The 20606-nt window shown below is 46.2% G+C and overlaps 1 protein-coding gene across 1 annotated transcript in view; it reads left to right on the top strand.

Annotated features, from left to right (window-relative positions):
* Window positions 1–15007, top strand: part of ehmt2 (euchromatic histone-lysine N-methyltransferase 2) — a 475985-nt gene extending 460978 nt beyond the window's left edge. Inside the window, exons 31-32 of the mRNA XM_059971113.1 lie at window positions 8621–8796; window positions 12190–15007. Coding sequence (XP_059827096.1) covers window positions 8621–8796; window positions 12190–12370 — 357 coding nt within the window. The 3' untranslated portion in view covers window positions 12371–15007. The remainder of the gene's footprint in view (window positions 1–8620; window positions 8797–12189) is intronic.
* Window positions 15008–20606: the final 5599 nt, after the last annotated feature.

The following is a 20606-nucleotide window of genomic DNA, read 5'->3' as shown; positions in this document are numbered from 1 at the left end:
CAATCAGAGTGAGGGATTGTTCATGGACCGATCAGAGTGAGGGATTGTTCATGGTCCGATCAGACTGAGAGATTGTTCATGGACCAATCAGAGTGCGGGATTGTTCATGGACCGATCAGAGTGAGGGATTGTTCATGGACCAATCAGAGTGAGAGATTGATCATGGACCAAACGGACGGACGGGTTGTTCATGGACCAATCAGACTGAGAGATTGTTCATGGACCGATCAGAGTGAGTGATTGTTCATGGACCAATCGGACGGAGAGATTGTTCATGGACCAATCAGAGTGAGGGATTGTTCATGGACCAATCAGAGTGAGGGATTGTTCATGGACCGATCAGAGTGAGAGATTGTTCATGGACCAATCGGAGGGAGAGATTGTTCATGGACCAATCAGAGTGAGGGATTGTTCATGGACCAATCAGAGTGAGGGACTGTTCATGGACCGATCAGACTGAGAGATTGTTCATGGACCAATCAGAGTGTGGGATTGTTCATGGACCAATCAGGGTGAGGGATTGATCATGGACCAATCAGAGTGAGAGATTGTTCATGGACCAGTCAGAGTGTGGGATTGTTCATGGACCAATCAGAGTGAGGGATTGTTCATGGACCAGTCAGAGTGAGGGATTGTTCATGGACCAGTCAGACTGAGGGATTGTTCATGGACCAATCAGAGTGACGGATTGTTCATGGACCAGTCAGACTGAGAGATTGTTCATGGACCAGTCAGACTGAGAGATTGTTCATGGACCAGTCAGACTGAGAGATTGTTCATGGACCAGTCAGACTGAGAGATTGTTCATGGATCAGTCAGACTTAGAGATTGTTCATGGACCAGTCAGAGTGCGGGATTGTTCATGGACCAGTCAGAGTGCGGGATTGTTCATGGACCAGAGTGTGGGATTGTTCATGGACCGATCAGAGTGAGGGATTGTTCATGGACCAGTCAGAGTGCGGGATTGTTCATGGACCAGAGTGTGGGATTGTTCATGGACCAATCAGAGTGAGGGATTGTTCATGGACCAATCAGAGTGAGGGATTGTTCATGGAGCAGTCAGACTGAGAGATTGTTCATGGACCGATCAGAGTGAGAGATTGTTCATGGACCAGTCAGAGTGAGAGATTGTTCATGGACCAATCAGAGTGAGGGATTGTTCATGGAGCAGTCAGAGTGAGAGATTGTTCATGGTCCAATCAGACTGAGAGATTGTTCATGGACCAATCAGAGTGAGAGATTGTTCATGGACCAATCAGAGTGAGGGATTGTTCATGGACCGATCAGACTGAGAGATAGTTCATGGACCAATCAGAGTGCGGGATTGTTCATGGACCGATCAGACTGAGAGAGTGTTCATGGACCAATCAGAGTGAGGGATTGTTCATGGACCAATCAGAGTGAGAGATTGTTCATGGACCGATCAGAGTGAGAGATTGTTCATGGACCAATCAGAGTGAGGGATTGTTCATGGACCGATCAGAGTGAGAGATTTTTCATGGACCAATCGGATGGAGGGATTGTTCATGGACCAATCAAAGTGAGAGATTGTTCATGGACCAGTCAGACTGAGAGATTGTTCATGGACCTATCAGAGTGAGGGATTGTTCATGGACCAGTCAGACTGAGAGATTGTTCATGGACCGATCAGAGTGAGAGATTGTTCATGGACCGATCAGAGTGAGGGATTGTTCATGGACCGATCAGAGTGAGAGATTTTTCATGGACCAATTGGATGGAGGGATTGTTCATGGACCAATCAAAGTGAGAGATTGTTCATGGACCAGTCAGACTGAGAGATTGTTCATGGACCTATCAGAGTGAGGGATTGTTCATGGACCGATCAGAGTGAGAGATTGTTCATGGACCGATCAGAGTGAGGGATTGTTCATGGACCGATCAGAGTGAGAGATTTTTCATGGACCAATCAGAGTGTGGGACTGTTCATGGACCAATCAGAGTGAGGGACTGTTCATGGACCAATCAGAGTGAGGGACTGTTCATGGACCGATCAGACTGAGAGATTGTTCTTGGACCAATCAGAGTGAGAGATAGTTCATGGACCAATCAGAGTGAGGGATTGTTCATGGACCAGTCAGACTGAGAGATTGTTCATGGACCGATCAGAGTGAGAGATTGTTCATGGACCAATCAGACTGAGAGATTGTTCATGGACCAATCAGAGTGAGGGATTGTTCATGGACCGATCAGAGTGAGAGATTGTTCATGGACCAATCAGAGTGAGGGATTGTTCATGGACCAATCAGAGTGAGGGACTGTTCGTGGACCGATCAGACTGAGAGATTGTTCATGGACCAATCAGAGTGAGGGATTGTTCATGGACCAATCAGAATGAGGGATTGTTCATGGACCGATCAGACCGAGAGATTGTTCATGGACCAATCAGAGTGAGGAATTGTTCATGGACCGATCAGACTGAGAGATTGTTCATGGACCAATCAGAGTGAGGGATTGTTCATGGACCGATCAGAGTGAGGGATTGTTCATGGTCCGATCAGACTGAGAGATTGTTCATGGACCAATCAGAGTGCGGGATTGTTCATGGACCGATCAGAGTGAGGGATTGTTCATGGACCAATCAGAGTGAGAGATTGTTCATGGACCAAACGGACGGACGGGTTGTTCATGGACCAATCAGACTGAGAGATTGTTCATGGACCGATCAGAGTGAGGGATTGTTCATGGACCAATCAGAGTGAGGGATTGTTCATGGACCGATCAGAGTGAGAGATTGTTCATGGACCAATCGGAGGGAGAGATTGTTCATGGACCAATCAGAGTGAGGGATTGTTCATGGACCGATCAGAGTGAGAGATTGTTCATGGACCGATCAGAGTGAGGGATAGTTCATGGCCAATCAGAGTGAGAGATTTTTCATGGACCAATCAGAGTGAGGGATTGTTCATGGACCAATCAGAGTGAGGGACTGTTCGTGGACCGATCAGACTGAGAGATTGTTCATGGACCAATCAGAGTGAGGGATTGTTCATGGACCAATCAGAATGAGGGATTGTTCATGGACCGATCAGACTGAGAGATAGTTCATGGACCATTCAGAGTGCGGGATTGTTCATGGACCGATCAGACTGAGAGAGTGTTCATGGACCAATCAGACTGAGAGAGTGTTCATGGTCCGATCAGACTGAGAGATTGTTCATGGTCCAATCAGACTGAGAGATTGTTCATGGACCGATCAGACTGAGAGATTGTTCATGGACCAATCAGAGTGAGGAATTGTTCATGGACCGATCAGACTGAGAGATTGTTCATGGACCAATCAGAGTGAGGGATTGTTCATGGACCGATCAGAGTGAGGGATTGTTCATGGACCGATCAGACTGAGAGATTGTTCATGGACCAATCAGAGTGAGGGATTGTTCATGGACCAATCAGAGTGAGGGATTGTTCATGGACCAATCAGAGTGAGGGATTGTTCATGGACCAGTCAGAGTGAGGGATTGTTCATGGACCAATCAGAGTGAGGGATTGTTCATGGACCCGTCAGACTGAGAGATTGTTCATGGACCAGTCAGAGTGAGGGATTGTTCATGGACCGATCAGACCGAGAGATTATTCATGGACCAATCAGAGTGAAGGACTGTTCATGGTCCGATCAGACTGAGAGATTGTTCATGGACCAATCAGAGTGAGGGATTGTTCATGGACCGATCAGAGTGAGGGATTGATCATGGACCAATCAGAGTGAGGGATTGTTCATGGACCGATCAGAGTGAGGGATTGTTCATGGACCAATCAGAGTGCGGGATTGTTCATGGACCAATCAGAGTGAGGGATTGTTCATGGACCAGTCAAACTGAGAGATTGTTCATGGACCGATCAGAGTGAGAGATTGTTCATGGACCAATCAGAGTGAGGGATTGTACATGGACCAATCAGAGTGAGGGATTGTTCATGGACCAGTCAGACTGAGAGATTGTTCATGGACCAATCAGAGTGAGGGATTGTTCATGGACCAATCAGAGTGCGGGATTGTTCATGGACCAATCAGAGTGAGGGATTGTTCATGGACCAGTCAAACTGAGAGATTGTTCATGGACCGATCAGAGTGAGAGATTGTTCATGGACCAATCAGAGTGAGGGATTGTACATGGACCAATCAGAGTGAGGGATTGTTCATGGACCAGTCAGACTGAGAGATTGTTCATGGACCAATCAGAGTGAGGGATTGTTCATGGACCGATCAGAGTGAGGGATTGTTCATGGACCAATCAGAGTGAGAGATTGTTCATGGACCGATCAGAGTGAGAGATTGTTCATGGACCAATCAGAGTGAGGGATTGTTCATGGACCAATCAGAGTGAGGGATTGTTCATGGACCGATAAGACTGAGAGATTGTTCATGGACCAATCAGAGTGAAGGATTGTTCATGGACCGATCAGAGTGAGGGATTGTTCATGGACCGATCAGAATGAGTGATTTTTCATGGACCTATCAGAGTGAGGGATTGTTCATGGACCAATCAGAGTGAGGGATTGTTCATGGACCGATCAGAATGAGTGATTGTTCATGGACCGATCAGAGTGAGAGATTGTTCATGGACCAATCAGAGTGAGGGATTGTTCATGGACCAATCAGAGTGAGGGATTGTTCATGGACCAATCAGAGTGAGGGATTGTTCATGGACCGATCAGAGTGAGGGATTGTTCATGGACCGATCAGAGTGAGGGATTGTTCATGGACCGATCAGAATGAGTGATTGTTCATGGACCGATCAGAGTGAGAGATTGTTCATGGTCCAATCAGAGTGAGAGATTGTTCATGGACCGATCAGAGTGAGAGATTGTTCATGGACCGATCAGAGTGAGAGATTTTTCATGGACCTATCAGAGTGAGGGATTGTTCATGGACCAATCAGAGTGAGGGATTGTTCATGGACCAAACAGACTGAGGGATTGTTCATGGACCAATCAGAGTGAGGGATTGTTCATGGACCGATCAGAGTGAGGGATTGTTCATGGACCAATCAGAGTGAGGGATTGTTCATGGACCGATCAGACCGAGAGATTATTCATGGACCAATCAGAGTGAAGGACTGTTCATGGTCCGATCAGACTGAGAGATTGTTCATGGACCAATCAGAGTGCGGGATTGTTCATGGACCGATCAGAGTGAGGGATTGTTCATGGACCAGTCAGACTGAGAGATTGTTCATGGACCGATCAGAGTGAGAGATTGTTCATGGACCAATCAGAGTGAGGGATTGTTCATGGACCAATCAGAGTGAGGGATTGTTCATGGACCAGTCAGACTGAGAGATTGTTCATGGACCGATCAGAGTGAGGTATTGTTCATGGACCAATCAGAGTGAGGGATTGTTCATGGACCGATCAGAATGAGTGATTGTTCATGGTCCAATCAGAGTGAGAGATTGTTCATGGACCAATCAGAGTGAGGGATTGTTCATGGACCAGTCAGACTGAGAGATTGTTCATGGACCGATCAGAGTGAGAGATTTTTCATGGACCTATCAGAGTGAGGGATTGTTCATGGACCATTCAGAGTGAGGGATTGTTCATGGACCAAACAGACTGAGGGATTGTTCATGGACCAATCAGAGTGAGGGATTGTTCATGGACCAGTCAGAGTGAGGGATTGTTCATGGACCAGTCAGACTGAGAGATTGTTCATGGACCAGTCAGAGTGAGGGATTGTTCATGGACCAGTCAGAGTTTGGGATTGTTCATGGACCGATCAGACTGAGAGATTGTTCATGGACCGATCAGAGTGAAGGATTGTTCATGGTCCGATCAGAATGAGAGATTGTTCATGGACCAATCAGAGTGTGGGATTGTTCATGGACCGATCAGACTGAGAGATTATTCATGGACCAATCAGAGTGAAGGATTGTTCATGGTCCGATCAGACTGAGAGATTGTTCATGGACCAATCAGAGTGCGGGATTGTTCATGGACCGATCAGACTGAGAGATTGCTCATGGACCAATCAGAGTGAGGGATTGTTCATGGACCAATCAGAGTGAGGGATTGTTCATGGACCGATCAGACTGAGAGATTGTTCATTGGCCGATCAGAGTGAGAGATTGTTCATGGACCAATCGGACGGAGAGATTGTTCATGGACCAATCAGAATGAGGGATTGTTCATGGACCGATCAGACTGAGAGATTGTTCATGGACCAATCAGAGTGAGGAATTGTTCATGGACCGATCAGACTGAGAGATTGTTCATGGACCAATCAGAGTGAGGGATTGTTCATGGACCGATCAGAGTGAGGGATTGTTCATGGACCGACCAGACTGAGAGATTATTCATGGACCAATCAGAGTGAAGGATTGTTCATGGTCCGATCAGACTGAGAGATTGTTCATGGACCAATCAGAGTGCGGGATTGTTCATGGACCGATCAGAGTGAGGGATTGTTCATGGACCAATCAGAGTGAGGGATTGTTCATGGACCGATCAGTCTGAGAGATTGTTCGTGGACCAATCGAAGTGAGGGATTGTTCATGGACCAGTCAGAGTGAGAGATTGTTTATGGACCAATCGGACGGACGGGTTGTTCATGGACCAATCAGACTGTGAAATTGTTCATGGACCGATCAGAGTGAGTGATTGTTCATGGACCGATCAGACTGAGAGATTGTTCATTGACCGATCAGAGTGAAAGATTGTTCATGGACCAATCGGACGGAGAGATTGTTCATGGACCAATCGGACGGAGAGATTGTTCATGGACCAATCAGAGTGAGGGATTGTTCATGGACCAATCGGACGGAGAGATTGTTCATGGACCAATCGGACGGAGAGATTGTTCATGGACCAATCAGAGTGAGGGATTGTTCATGGACCAATCGGACGGAGAGATTGTTCATGGACCAATCGGACGGAGAGATTGTTCATGGACCAATCAGAGTGAGGGATTGTTCATGGACCGATCAGAGTGAGTGATTGTTCATGGACCGATCAGACTGAGAGATTGCTCATGGACCAATCAGAGTGAGAGATTGTTCATGGACCGATCAGAGTGAGGAATTGTTCATGGACCGATCAGAGTGAGGGATTGTTCATGGACCAATCAGAGTGAGGGATTGTACATGGACCGATCAGACTGAGAGATTGTTCATGGACCAATCAGAGTGAGGGATTGTTCATGGACCGATCAGACTGGGAGATTGTTCATGGACCAATCAGAGTGAGGGATTGTTCATGGACCAGTCAGACTGAGAGATTGTTCATGGACCAGTCAGAGTTAGGGATTGTTCATGGACCAGTCAGAGTTTGAGATTGTTCATGGACCAGTCAGACTGAGAGATTGTTCATGGTCCAATCAGAGTGAGGGATTATTCATGGACCGATCAGACTGAGAGATTGTTCATGGACCGATCAGACGAGAGATTGTTCATGGACCAATCAGAGTGTGGGATTGTTCATGGACCGATCAGACTGAGAGATTGTTCATGGACCAATCAGAATGAGGGATTGTTCATGGACCAATCAGAGTGAGGGATTGTTCATGGACCGATCAGAGTGAGAGATTGTTCATGGACCAGTCAGAGTGAGAGATTGTTGATGGACCAATCAGAGTGAGGGATTGTTCATGGACCAATCAGAGTGAGGGATTGTTCATGGACCAGTCAGACTGAGAGATTGTTCATGGACCAATCAGAGTGAGGGATTGTTCATGGACCAATCAGAGTGAGGGATTGTTCATGGACCAATCAGAGTGAGGGTTTGTTCATGGACCAGTCAGAGTGAGGGATTGTTCATGGACCAATCAGAGTGAGGGATTGTTCATGGACCGATCAGAGTGAGGGATTGTTCATGGACCAGTCAGAGTGAGGGATTGTTCATGGACCAATCAGAGTGAGGGATTGTTCATGGACCAATCAGAGTGAGGGATTGTTCATGGACCGATCAGAGTGAGGGATTGTTCATGGACCAGTCAGAGTGAGGGATTGTTCATGGACCAATCAGAGTGAGGGATTGTTCATGGACCAATCAGAGTGAGGGATTGTTCATGGACCGATCAGAGTGAGGCATTGTTCATGGACCAGTCAGAGTGAGGGATTGTTCATGGACCAATCAGAGTGAGGGATTGTTCATGGACCGATCAGAGTGAGGGATTGTTCATGGACCAATCAGAGTGAGGGATTGTTCATGGACCAATCAGAGTGAGGGATTGTTCATGGACCAGTCAGAGTGAGGGATTGTTCATGGACCAATCAGAGTGAGGGATTGTTCATGGACCAAATAGAGTGAGGGATTGTTCATGGACCGATCAGAGTGTGGGATTGTAAAGGTTTATTATTTAGTAACTTTGTTGATTGTTCTCATCAATACATAATTACTGACAGGGTATTTCACAATCATTTTATCATAGATTTCAAAATTATATTAGCATTACATAAAAGAAAATTCCAGCTGCACAGCAACAAAGGATGTGTGAATGGAAGCATTTCAGTTACTGCACACCCCACAGCTTAGAGGGAGCGGTGGTTGGATCTGATAACTTCTATTTCAGTGCAATCTTTTATGTGTGTGTGCCTCAGTCAGTGAACCTGTTCTGTTTGTGGTGTATCACTGTCTCCATCTCAATCCATGTCGTCATCTGGTGCAGGATGGGGAGGTGTATTGCATCGACGCCCGTTACTATGGCAACGTCAGCCGATTCATCAACCACCTGTGTGATCCGAACATCATTCCTGTCCGTGTATTCATGCTGCATCAGGACCTGCGATTTCCCAGGATTGCGTTCTTTAGCAGCCGGGACATTAGGACGGACGAAGAACTCGGGTAGGTGGCTGTAGCTGGTAAGCAAGTGCCACCAGCACTGTGCACAAATAGGTACTGCAGGAGGTCTGCTTTCCCATCACCATCCTTTTGTCTGCAAACTCCCACCCTTCCCAAATCCCATTGCCCCTTCTCCACTGATGGCCCTGGGCCCTGAGTTCTGAAGTTCCTTCCCCAAACCTTTCACTGAAACTAAATGGTCAGGACTTTTGACAGGTCCTGAAATGGTCGGGGCAAGGAGGGATTTGTTCAGGGAATTAGAATCAGGTTCACTCACACTGACATGTTGTGAAATTTGTTGTTTTGAAGGAGAGGATGTTTCCTATCGTGAGGGAGTCTAGGGCCAGAGGGCACAGCCGCAGGATAGAGGGATGTTCGATGCTGTGCACTGTGGAGGCTGAGTCATTGAGTATATTTTAAGCAGAGGTTGGTAGGTTCTCGATTTAGTCAGGGTGTCAGAGGCTACAGGAAGAAGGCAGGAGAGGGAAAATAAGTAGTGGAGCAGACTTGATGGGCCACATGGCCTAATTCTTATGTCTGTGTCCTAAGTCTTATATCCTTGAGGTCAATACATAAAAATTACTATTTATTTATTGATTGAATGGCTGGACAGACAGACAGTTCATGGATTCAGGTACCCGAGGGTGGAGGCGAAGAAGTTGTTCCTGTGCCTTCAGGTTTCTCTACCTCCTTCCCGATGGTAGTAACAAGATGGTAGCCACGAGTGGTGTCCTGAGTGGCAAGGGTCCTTGGTGATGGACACCACTGCAAAGATGTCCTTGATTAAATCACTGCCACTCATGGTGAAGTTGGTTGTGAAGAGGATATAGGAGGATACAAAGGGATAATGACAGGTTAACTGTGACAGTAACTGTCTTTTCCCAGGGTATGGAAGTCCAAAACTAGGGGTCGTCGGTTTAAGGTGAGAGGAGAAAGATTTAAAAAGGATCTGAGGAGAAACGTTCACACAAAGAGAGTTGAGTATTTGGAATGAGCTGCCAGAGGGAGTGGTTGAGGCAAGGACAATCGTCTCTGCCTCATGGATGGCTTGGAGGGATATCAGCTGAACACAAGAAGTTGGGAGTGGTCGCACTGTGGTCAGCATGGAATGATTGGGCCGGAAGGCCTACATCCGTGGTGTATTGTTCTATGACTGTGAATGGGCAAGTATCTGGCGAATTGAGTATAAATGTGGGAAACAAGAAGTTGTAAATGTTTATTTAGAGATACAGCACGGTGACAGGCCCTTTCAACCCAATGAGCCAGTGCTGTCCAGTTACACCCAATTCACCAACCAACCCATACCATCTTTGAAATGTGGGAGAAAGGCAGAGCACCCGGAGGAAACGGGACGAACGCGGTGGGAATTGGACCCGGGTTGCAGGCACTATAATAGTGTTACACCAGCCACTCCCCTGCCGTGCCAAGCCCAATGTTGGCAGGAAAATTAACAAAGCAAGTCCACGATACGAATGATGAGCAATGTTTTTACATCTGTGTCAATCAAACATTCCTCCGAACAGGCCTAGAAACTGCACCGGGCTTTAAATGCTTTAAACTACTTTGTAATATGCATAATGTGAATCTTTAGAAAGAAAATTAAAAATAATACTTTTGATTTAATTTATTAATTGTAGAGTATAATGAAATGCCTTTGCCTATAATTTATATGAAAGATATTTCAGCTGCACAGCAACAAAGGCTGTGTGCACGGGAGGATTCCAGTTACTGTGTGGCTGCGCAGCTGTACAGGGTAGAGAAAACGATGAGAAAAGTCATCTGGCTGCGTGAGTGCATGGATTGCAGATAGGAAGAAATTAGGGAAGTTAATAGATTGTCATTGTTTCTTGTGAGGGGAATTTCAATCCAGATGAGACCTCATCTGCAGAACTGTGTCCTGTATCTTGTACTGGTTTTCTGGAGGTTGTTAATTTTTTTGGAAGCCATTCAAGAAATGTTCACTGGACTGAGAAGCTCCAGTAACTGTGACACTAGAAAAATATAAACAGCAGAAAACCAACTTGGACTCTATCCAAGGATTGTCACCTGATGTTTGTGAGCTCAGGATGGGCTTTTCTTCACTGGAGTTTAGAAGAGTGAGGTTGCTGATTAAAAACTAATTGATAAGTTGGTTTATTAATGTGGTCCTGCCATACCATGGCACAGTGAAAAATGTGTCTTGGATTCCATCCATACTTATCAATTCTGCATGTCTAATTCTGAAATGTCTAACACCAGAGGGTCAAACTCAAAGACCACCACTGGGTGCCTAGAATGCACTGCTGGGGACGATGGTAGAGGCACAGGCATTGGAGACTTCAAGAGATGTTTAGATGGGCACAAGAAAGGGATTAAAGTGGAAGGATATGGAGATTGTGTAGGCAGAAGGGATTAGTTGGTCATTTGATTACTAATGTAATTGTTTCGGCACAACATTATGGGCTGAAGGGACTGTTCCTGTGATATACTGTTCAAATTCATTACAAAGGTAAAACTATGACAATTTCACACTCAAAGACAGTTAGTTAGTCCCAAGCCTTAGGCTCACCAGGCCAGTGCTTATGCCAGTTTCCCTGGTGTGAAGCGACTGAGAGTACAAGACTCACCCCCCTCCCACCCCGATAGGACACCAGTCTATCGCGAGGTTATCACCGAGCATTCTGCTGGTACCCATTATCAGCTGGGTGGACTGGAGCAATGTGTGGTTAAGTGACTTGCTCAAGGACACAACACATTGCCTTGGCTGGGGCTCAAACTCACAACCTTCAGATCACTAGTCAAATGCTTTAACCACTTGGCCATGCACCAAGTCATAGTGAATGAAAGGGTTAACATACAAGAAGCATTTGGGCCTGTACTCACTGAAGTTTAGAAAAATGAGGGGTGATCTAATATTGACAGGCCTAGACAGAGTGGATGTGGAGAGGATGTTTCCTGTAGAGGGGGTGTCTAGGACCAGAGGGCGCAGCCTCAGAATAGAGGGACATCCCTTTATAATAGAGGTTATGAGGAATTTCTTTAACCAGAGAGTAGTTATCTTTGGAATTTATGCCACGGACGTCTGTGGAGACCAAGTCATTGGGTATATTTAAAGCAGAGGTTGATAGGTTCTTGATCAGTCAAGTGTAAAAAGTTACAGGGAAAGTGGGGTTGAGAGGGAAAATAAATTGGCCATGATGGAATGCAGAGCAGACAAATGACCTAATTCTGCACCTCTGCCTTATGTTCTTAACCAGTTTGCCCATCACCCCAAAGTAAAGCCTAATGGCCTTAAGGATTTTGAATGTCAGGGCGAGAGTTGTTCACAGTTGTGAGATTTCATCTCTCCTTTCTCTCTATCTCTCTCTCTCTCTCTCTGTCTCTCTCACTCTCTCTCTCTCTCTCTCACCCCCCCAGGTTCGATTACGGCGACCGGTTCTGGGACATCAAGTGTAAATACTTCACCTGTCAGTGCGGCTCCGAGAAGTGCAAGCACTCGGCTGAGGCCATCGCCCTGGAACAGAATCGGCTGGCCAGGCTCGAGGCCTACCAGGACACCATGCCTGAGAGCAGCCTGACTATGATGGGGCCCTCGTGAGCCCCTTGCTCCATCAGTCACCTCGTCTCTCCCGAACTATGCAGCATTAAGAGAACATTCCTCCACCACCGCCCCCACCCCACTCCGTACCCTCTCGGAAACTCTGGGCCATCGCGGAGGAGGCTGATTAACTTGCCCAGGAGTTAATACTATGGGGTGCCACGGTAGTGTAGTGGTTAGTGCAATGTTAGTACAACTTGGAATTACGGAGTTCACAGTTCAATTCCAGTGTCCTCTATAAGCGAGTTTGTATGTTCCTTCCCATGTGTGCGTGTTTCCTCCCCCACTCCAAAGATGTACCGGTTAGTCGGTGAATTGGTCATTGCAAATTGCCCTGTAATTAGGATAGCTGGGCGGCGAGGCTCAAAGAGCCAGAAGAGTCTACTCCACACTGTATCTCTAAATAAATAAAAATGTTGGTGAAACAGGTCATTCTGCATCTCTGACCAAGACCCGAATGAGTACTAGTGAAGGGTCTCAACCCAGAACTTCCACTCTTTATTCTTTTCCATGAATGCTGCCTGACCTGCTGAGTTCCTCCAACATTTTATGTGCGTTGGCTCTGGTTGGGTGCTTTCCGATACCTGTTGGCCCAGCTTGGCTCCGCCACTGAGGTGGGGAGATTAGCCACCGACGTTATAGCCCATCAGTGCCAGAATGTGACCAATCTCCTTTGCCACGGGAAGTGTTGTCATTCAGGAGATCATTAGATTTGCTCTGTCTTAAACTATCAATTTTAAATTTTGCATTGTGCTGTAGAGACCAGTATTTAAAGCCAGCCTGTGTGGACTGGAGTCAGGTTGTGGTGTAAAAGGAGGAAAGGTGGGGAATGTTCTGGGTTCATCCGTCTGAAAGATATAGTGGGCAAAGTGTCAAAGGAGCCTTAAGGACCTGTACAGAGGCACACAAGGGAACCCTGGAGGGGGAGAGTTTGGGGGAGCGTCCTTTAGTATTCCCAGACTCCCTCTTCCTTAAGACCATAATTAGGCCATTTGGCTATGTAATTCTATCATGGCTGATTTATTACCCCTCTCAACCCCCTTCTCCCACCTTCTCTCGGTTATTTTGACTAATCAAGAACTTATTCACCTCCACTTTTAAATGCACCCAATAATTTGGCCTCCACAGATTCACCACCCTCTGGCTAAAGAAATTCCTTCTCATCTCTGTTCTAAATGTACATCCCTCTATTCTGAGGCTGTGCCCTCTGGTCCTAGACTCTCCCACTAAATGAAAATCATCTCCATATCCAATGAGATCTGCCTCATTATCCTAAATTTCAATGAGTACAGATCTAGAGCAATCTGATGCTCCTCGGCATTAACCCTTTCATTCCTGGGATCATTGCCCGTAAACCTCCTCTAGATATGGGACCACTTGGATCTGATCTATCTGGCCTTCTGTGTCCTTGGCCAACTTAGGAGCATCACTGCCCATTTCCCTATCCTTGGCAACAGAAAGCTCCTCCTGTTCCCATGGACACACATTCACTGTCTGTCTCAAACATCCCCTTGAGAATGTGGAACTCCTTGAACCACACCGTCCTTCTGGTGAGTGTCCCCCACCCCAGTCATTTGGGAGCGAAGTGACATTTCCAAATTAGGAAAGTCATAGCGACATAGAGCTCAGAAATAGGCCCTTCGACCCATCTGTTCTGTGCTGATTGTGGCATTCCTCCTCTTTCAGCAGCCTTGCCCTACTATGTGAAGGTGACAGTGGATTTGGAAGGGGTCACATTGTGGGAGGGGTGGCATGAGAGAATGTCACGTTGTGGGAGGGGCAGTGATGAGGGAAGGTCACACTGTGGAAAGGTGGTACCAAGGGAGAGTCATACTGTGGGAGGGGTAGTGCTGAGGGCCTGGTTACTGCCTGTGTTCCCACCACATTCGTGGAGGATCAGGTGGCATGTGCAAGAGCACCGGACAGTGATTAATTCCCGTTATCCCAGTCCCATTGATGGGAGCACAGAGAATCTGCAGCTGGGATTACATTCCCAAGATGGAACAACAGCATTTGCTGAGGCTGTAGAGTGAGGTGCAAAGTCCCCCTTCTTCGGAGAGAGAAGAACCCAATCCCTTGTCTGTTCAAGGCTATCGAAATGAAGACAACTCAAGGTCGAGTCTTTTGAAGTGGTTTGATTTGCAATTAATGATGTCCTTTAAGTTATTTTCCCTAATCTTGTAGTAGATAGAATTTGGCCTGAAGCCTCATGAAGTGTGTTCTAACATTACCCCCTGCCCTCCACCGCATACCCTGTAGAGGCGCAATGGCCATTTCCCGAGTCCCAGTTTGTGTTTCAGTTTGATGCGGGTGAGAGTGAGACTGTTGTCTCATGTATTGGTGGGGGCCACGGTATCAGTATGTTTCAGTTTGACGCGGGTGAGAGTGAGACTGCTGTCTCACATATTGGTGGGGGCCACGGTATCAGTGTGCCTGATTGAGACTGGTAAGCAGCTATAGAAATGTACTAGGTTTTACACCAAGGTCCAGTAACCTACCCTTCCAAAAATGAATTATTTCTTGTCATTTTTTTTTAAATGTGCTCATCTGGATCTGAGGGTTTAATTTCTGTTCAAAATTGTTCATTAAAGAACCTTATGCTGTGTTTTTTTATATAAAATTGGCTTGCTTAGTTTATTGGCCATCTATATGTAGTGACAGACTGTACTGTTATACCGGGACCAAGGGTGCACAGTTCACAATTTGCTTTAATATCACTGGCAGATGTCTCAGAAGTTGTACATTGCAATATATAATAATAAAAACATTTTACACATACGCACACATACATGGATACATACACGTTGGGTAATCCCAGTAGGTAAGTTGTGCAAAAAACAGTGAGGTATATTCATGGCTTTATGGACCCTCCAGAAATATGATGGCAGAAGGAAGACATTGTTCCTAAAATGTGAAGTGTGCGCCTTCAGGCTCTTGTATCTTCTCGATGGTAGCAATAAAAAGAGGGCATGATGGGTGCTGCTTTTTCCTCAAACTGTGAATGAAATGTTGCCACTGTTGTACCTTCTTTGTAATTGCATCAATCTCGAGGACAAGACCTTCTGTAATGTATGCCTTGATGGTGTAACAACATTGTGGGCTGAAAGGCCTATACTGCACAGTTCTATGGATAATAATCTGCTTGTAGAATGCAGCAGATCAAGCAGCACGGGTGTTAGGAATTGTTAATGTTTCAGGCTGAGACCCTGCACTGTTCATGCTTTTGACAACGTCATTTGGAGTATTGTGCTCAGTTCTGTAGAAGCTTTAGAGAAGGTACAGAGGAGATTTACCAGGATGGACCTGGATTAGAGAGCACGTTTATTAGGATAGATTGAATGAGCTTTGGCTTTCCTCTGTGGAGTGAGGGATGATAAGAGGTGACTTGATAGAAGCGTACAAAATCATAAACACAGATCGAGTGGACAGCCAGAGACTTTTCCCCAGGGCTGAAATGTCTATATGAGGGGGCATAATTTTAAGGAAAATATAGGGGGGATGTCAGAGGTAAGCTTTATACACAGAGAATATTTAAAAGAGACTTGGATAGACACATGGATGATCAAAAAATATGAGGGTTTTGTGAATGGGAAGGGCTAGGTTGATCGTGGAGTGTGTTAAAAAATCAGCAGAACATTGTCGACTGAATGGCCTGCACTGTGTTGCCACTGTGGAGATAGGGGCAACAGGTGGAATACATTCAATGAGCAATCTTGCCGCACTCACACAAAATGCCGGAGGAACTCGTGCAGTGTCAATGGAAGAAAGTACACACACACACACTCACTCACACTCTCTCTCTCTCTCTCTCTCTCACCCTCTCTCTCTCTCTCTCTCTCTCTCTCTCTCTCTCCCTCTCTCTCTCTCACCCTCTCTCTCTCTCTCTCACCCTCTCTCTCTCTCTCTCTCTCTCTCTCTCTCTCTCTCTCTCTCTCTCTCACCCTCTCTCTCTCTCTCTCTCTCTCTCTCTCTCTCTCTCTCTCTCTCTCTCTCTCACTCACTCACTCACTCACTCTCTCACTCTCACTCTCACTCTCACTCTCACTCTCTCACTCGGACCACCACCAGGTTGGGGGGTGGGGAAGGGTGCCCTATGTTTATGAATGGTTTTGTGCATTTCATGAGGATCAGTGTAGCTCTCATTTGTAGCTTAGAGGAAGCTGGAACAATCTCAAGTCGGAGAGAAGCTGGCAAGCTGGTCAAGCACCTCTGCTCCATCTGCAAAAAGCAGAATTCCCAGTGGCCAAACATTTCAACTCCTGTCCCCATTCCCCGTCGGTTCCAACATGTTGGTCCATGGCCACCTCTTCTGCCACAATGAGGCCACCCTCAGATTGAAAGATCAACACCTCATACCGATCTAAAGGCACGAACATCGATTTCTCCAATTTCTGGTTATTTTTTTCCCTCCCCATACCCTCTAGTTCAATTCCCCACTCTGGTGCCTTACCTGCTCACCAGCCTATCAGCTCCCTCCCCTTGGTACCCTCCTCCCTTTCCTTTCTCCGTGATTTACTCTGCTCTCCCATTAGGTTCCTTTTCCACCATCACCTCTCGGCTTCTTACTTCACCCTCTCCCAGCCACCCAGCATCACCTATCACCTAGCTTGTACTCCTTCCCCTCCTCCCACTTATTCAGGCTTCTTCCGCCTTAATTCCCAATCCTGATGAAGGGTCTTGGCCCAGAACTTCGACTGCTGATACATTTCCATAGATGCTGCCTGACCTGGTGAGTTCCTGCGGTATTTTGTGTGTTGCACAGAGATTAGTAACTTCTCACATCTTTCTCAAGCCTTTCATTGTTCCTGTAGCTAAAACAAATACTTTATAATGCAGTACCATGGAGACCAAGGCTCTGTTATGCATTAGCAAGATATGCTGGGCATACAGTCCATCGGCATAGAGTGAAACTAAACCTTTGAACAGAAGGCACTAGCCTATTACCAATTCTGGACTTTAGTTCAAAAGTTTATTGCCAGGAACGTAAGCTGATGAGACATCAACCTGTGAGTGCATGATCTTCCATTACAAGGAAGTTTTCATTTACTGCACCAGGAAACAAAGAATTTTAATCTTTAAGCAACAAATATTCCTTTGCTGCACTTCCTTGATGCGGTGGATTGTATTTGAAAGGGTGTTGCCAAGTGCATAGTGAGGTGACTGGCCAGAGAAAGATGTTTTTAAGGAGTGTTTTAGAAAGGCTGTAAGGAAGGTGGGAGGAGGCCAGGTCCCAGGCAGCTAGAAGCAGATTCAAGGATATTCAAGGAACCAGACTTAGAAATTATTTCACAAGAGAATCTGCATATACTGGAAATTTTAAAGTAAGAGGAGTGTCTGGTAGTTGTTGCCTGGCCTCAGCAAGGTAGAGACCAGTCTACTTGGCTACTGCAACATCCTCCTTATCTGAGGGTTTGATGGTGAAGTTGGTATTACTGTGGAGAACAGTATGTTCAGGAGGAGTGAGGTTAGGTTTGGGGAGAGGAGTACTAAAGTCGTGATGGTTGATGTCTCATCGGCAATTAGCAATAAAAAGATCCAGAGTGGGGTGTCCAAGAAGAGGAAGAAGGTTGAAGTCAGGTGAAGGGGTCATCAGTGTTTCCCTCTCACATTATCTCCTTATCTGGACATCACCTCTGTTTAGTGCTCCTCCCCTTCCCTTTCTTCTGTAGTCTTCTGTCCTCTCCCATCAGATTCCCCCTTCTCCAGCCCTTTATCTCTTTCACAAATCAACTTCTTAGCTCTTTGCTTCACCTCTTCCCGGTTTCACCTGTCACCTGCCACCTTGTACTTCTTTCTCCCTTCCCCCCCCCCCCCCCACATTCTTACTCTGACCTCCCCTTCCTTTCCAGCCCTGATGGAGGGTCTCGGCCGAAACATGGACCGTTTGCTCTTTTCCATAGATGTTACCTGGCCTGCTGAGTTCCTCCAGCATTTTGTGTGTCTTGCCTTAGAAATTATTTTGGCAAGTGGAAGGTCCAAAGGAAACTGTGGAGATGGATGTTGTTTAGCACTGTTACAGCTGTCACATAAAATGCTGGAGGAACTCAACAGATCAGATAGCATCTATGGAGGGAATAGACCCAGCATTAGGTTGGCAAGGGAAGAGAGAAGAAGCCAAAAGCCAACCAGAGTTTAGCTTTATCATGACAGGAGACATATCGAAACAGAAATTGGAAGTCAAATTGAAATGGGTGGCCACTGGAAATTCATGCCTTATGTGACAGACTGAGCAAAGGTTCTTGAAGCAGCCCCCAATCTCTGTCAGGTCTCACTGATACAGAGGAGGAAAGAAGAGGTGAGAGGGCATCAGAATGCAGGAAAACAAAAGGATATGTGTGTGTGGGGAGGGGGGGGGGTACTGAACAGAGGGGAGTAATTACCAGAACTTGGAGAAATTACCACACCGTCAGGTTGGCAACTACACAGACGGAATATATTCTGACACCTGCCCCCTACCACCTTTCCAGTCCTGATGAAAGTGCAAACCACCAACTCCCCTCCCTATGTGTTGCCTGACCTGGTAAGTTCCTCCTGCATTTTGTGTGTGTGTGGCTCTAGATCTTCAGCATTTGCAGAATTACTGTGTTTGTGATGTTGCAGCTTTAAAGTCAGCATTGCTTTAAAAAGAAACAGTTCACCAGTACTAACAGTGGCTAATACACTACCCACACCCTTGCAGGTTACTGTGGGTCCCTCATCACCTTGACACGAGTGATGTATTGACTTATTTAACAAAAAGATACCTCTGCTTTGGAAATTCAGCTATTTACCTCCCCACTCCAGCTACCCCTCCTGGATCACTTTTCACCCCTTCACCTGAAACACCCATTACCCCTTCACCTGGACTCACCCAGCACATCTTCACTGGAATCACCTAACACCCCTTCACCTGGATCACCCATTACCCCTTCACCTGGACTCACCCAGCACATCTTCACTGGAATCACCTAACACCCCTTCACCTGGATCCACCCACCCTCAAGATTCAGATTCTCATGATTAACACATGCTAAGGATGTGCTGGGGGCAGCCCATAAGTGTCACCATGCGTCTGGAGACAACACAGTGTATATACAATGTTCAGGAGGACCACACAAGCAACAACACTAAAAGACATCAGCAAAACAAGCCTCTCTCACACACCAGTATGAGAAATAGGAACAGAGACTTCTGTTCTACATGAGCCCAATGATTTGGCCTTTACAGCGATCTGGCTCAAGAAATTCCTGCTCATCTCAGCTCTAATTTGATGTCCCGTCTGTGCCCTCTGATCCTCGTCTCCCCTGCTATAGGAAACATCCTCTCCACATTCACTCTATCTAGGCCTTTAAATATTCAATAGGTTTCAATGAAACCCCCCCTTCGTTCTAAACTCCAGCGAATATGCCTCATATGTTAAGCCTTTCATTGCCAGCATTATTCTCGTGGACCTCCGGAACCTCTCCAACGCTGGCATATCTTTTCTTAGATGAAGAGCCCAAAACTGCTCACAATGTCCAAGTGGAGTCTGACCGATGCTTCATAAACCCTCAGTATTACTTACTTTTATATTATTTTCCCAAAATAACATTGCATTTGCATTCCTTACCACTGACACAACCTGTAAGTTAACCTTTATGGAATCCTGCATGAGGACTCCCAAACCCCTTTGCCGGAACCTGAATCCCAGAGACTGCAGTCAAGCAGCATCTATGGGAAAGCAGAATTAACACCTTTGCATTGGAACTTTTTGTTGAGTCATCAATCTGAAACATTAATTCTTTTCTCTGTTGGACAAATTAAACTGCACAGCAAGATTCTAGTTGTAGAGTTACCCTGACTCCCTGGCCTGAAGCAACTGTCTTTCCCGCAGCAGCTTATCCATCACTGAGCAAGCTGGGATACCTGGTCGAGTGGTGTCGCAAAAATCAACCAACATCAGCAAAGCTAAGCAGCTGACTGTCGACTTCAAGGTTGTAAATGAGCCAGTTTACAGCAGGAAAATGGTCGTGGAGAGGGTCTGTAGCTTGCTGGATTCAGATTAAGTTTTATTTATCACATGTACATGGCAACATACAGTGAAATGCACTGCATTAACAACCATCATAACCTCAGGATATGGTGGGGGCAGCCCACAAGTGCCAACATAACATGTCCACCATGTTCAGCAGAACAACACAAGCAACAACAACAACATTGACCTGGATGAGGAAGTAGAAGGATGGGTTAGTAAGTGTGCTAATGACACAAAAGTTGG

Source organism: Hypanus sabinus, chromosome 5 (genome assembly GCF_030144855.1).
Source record: "Hypanus sabinus isolate sHypSab1 chromosome 5, sHypSab1.hap1, whole genome shotgun sequence".
NCBI classification, from domain to species: Eukaryota; Metazoa; Chordata; class Chondrichthyes; order Myliobatiformes; family Dasyatidae; genus Hypanus; species Hypanus sabinus.
This window is presented reverse-complemented; position numbering and strand designations above follow the sequence as displayed.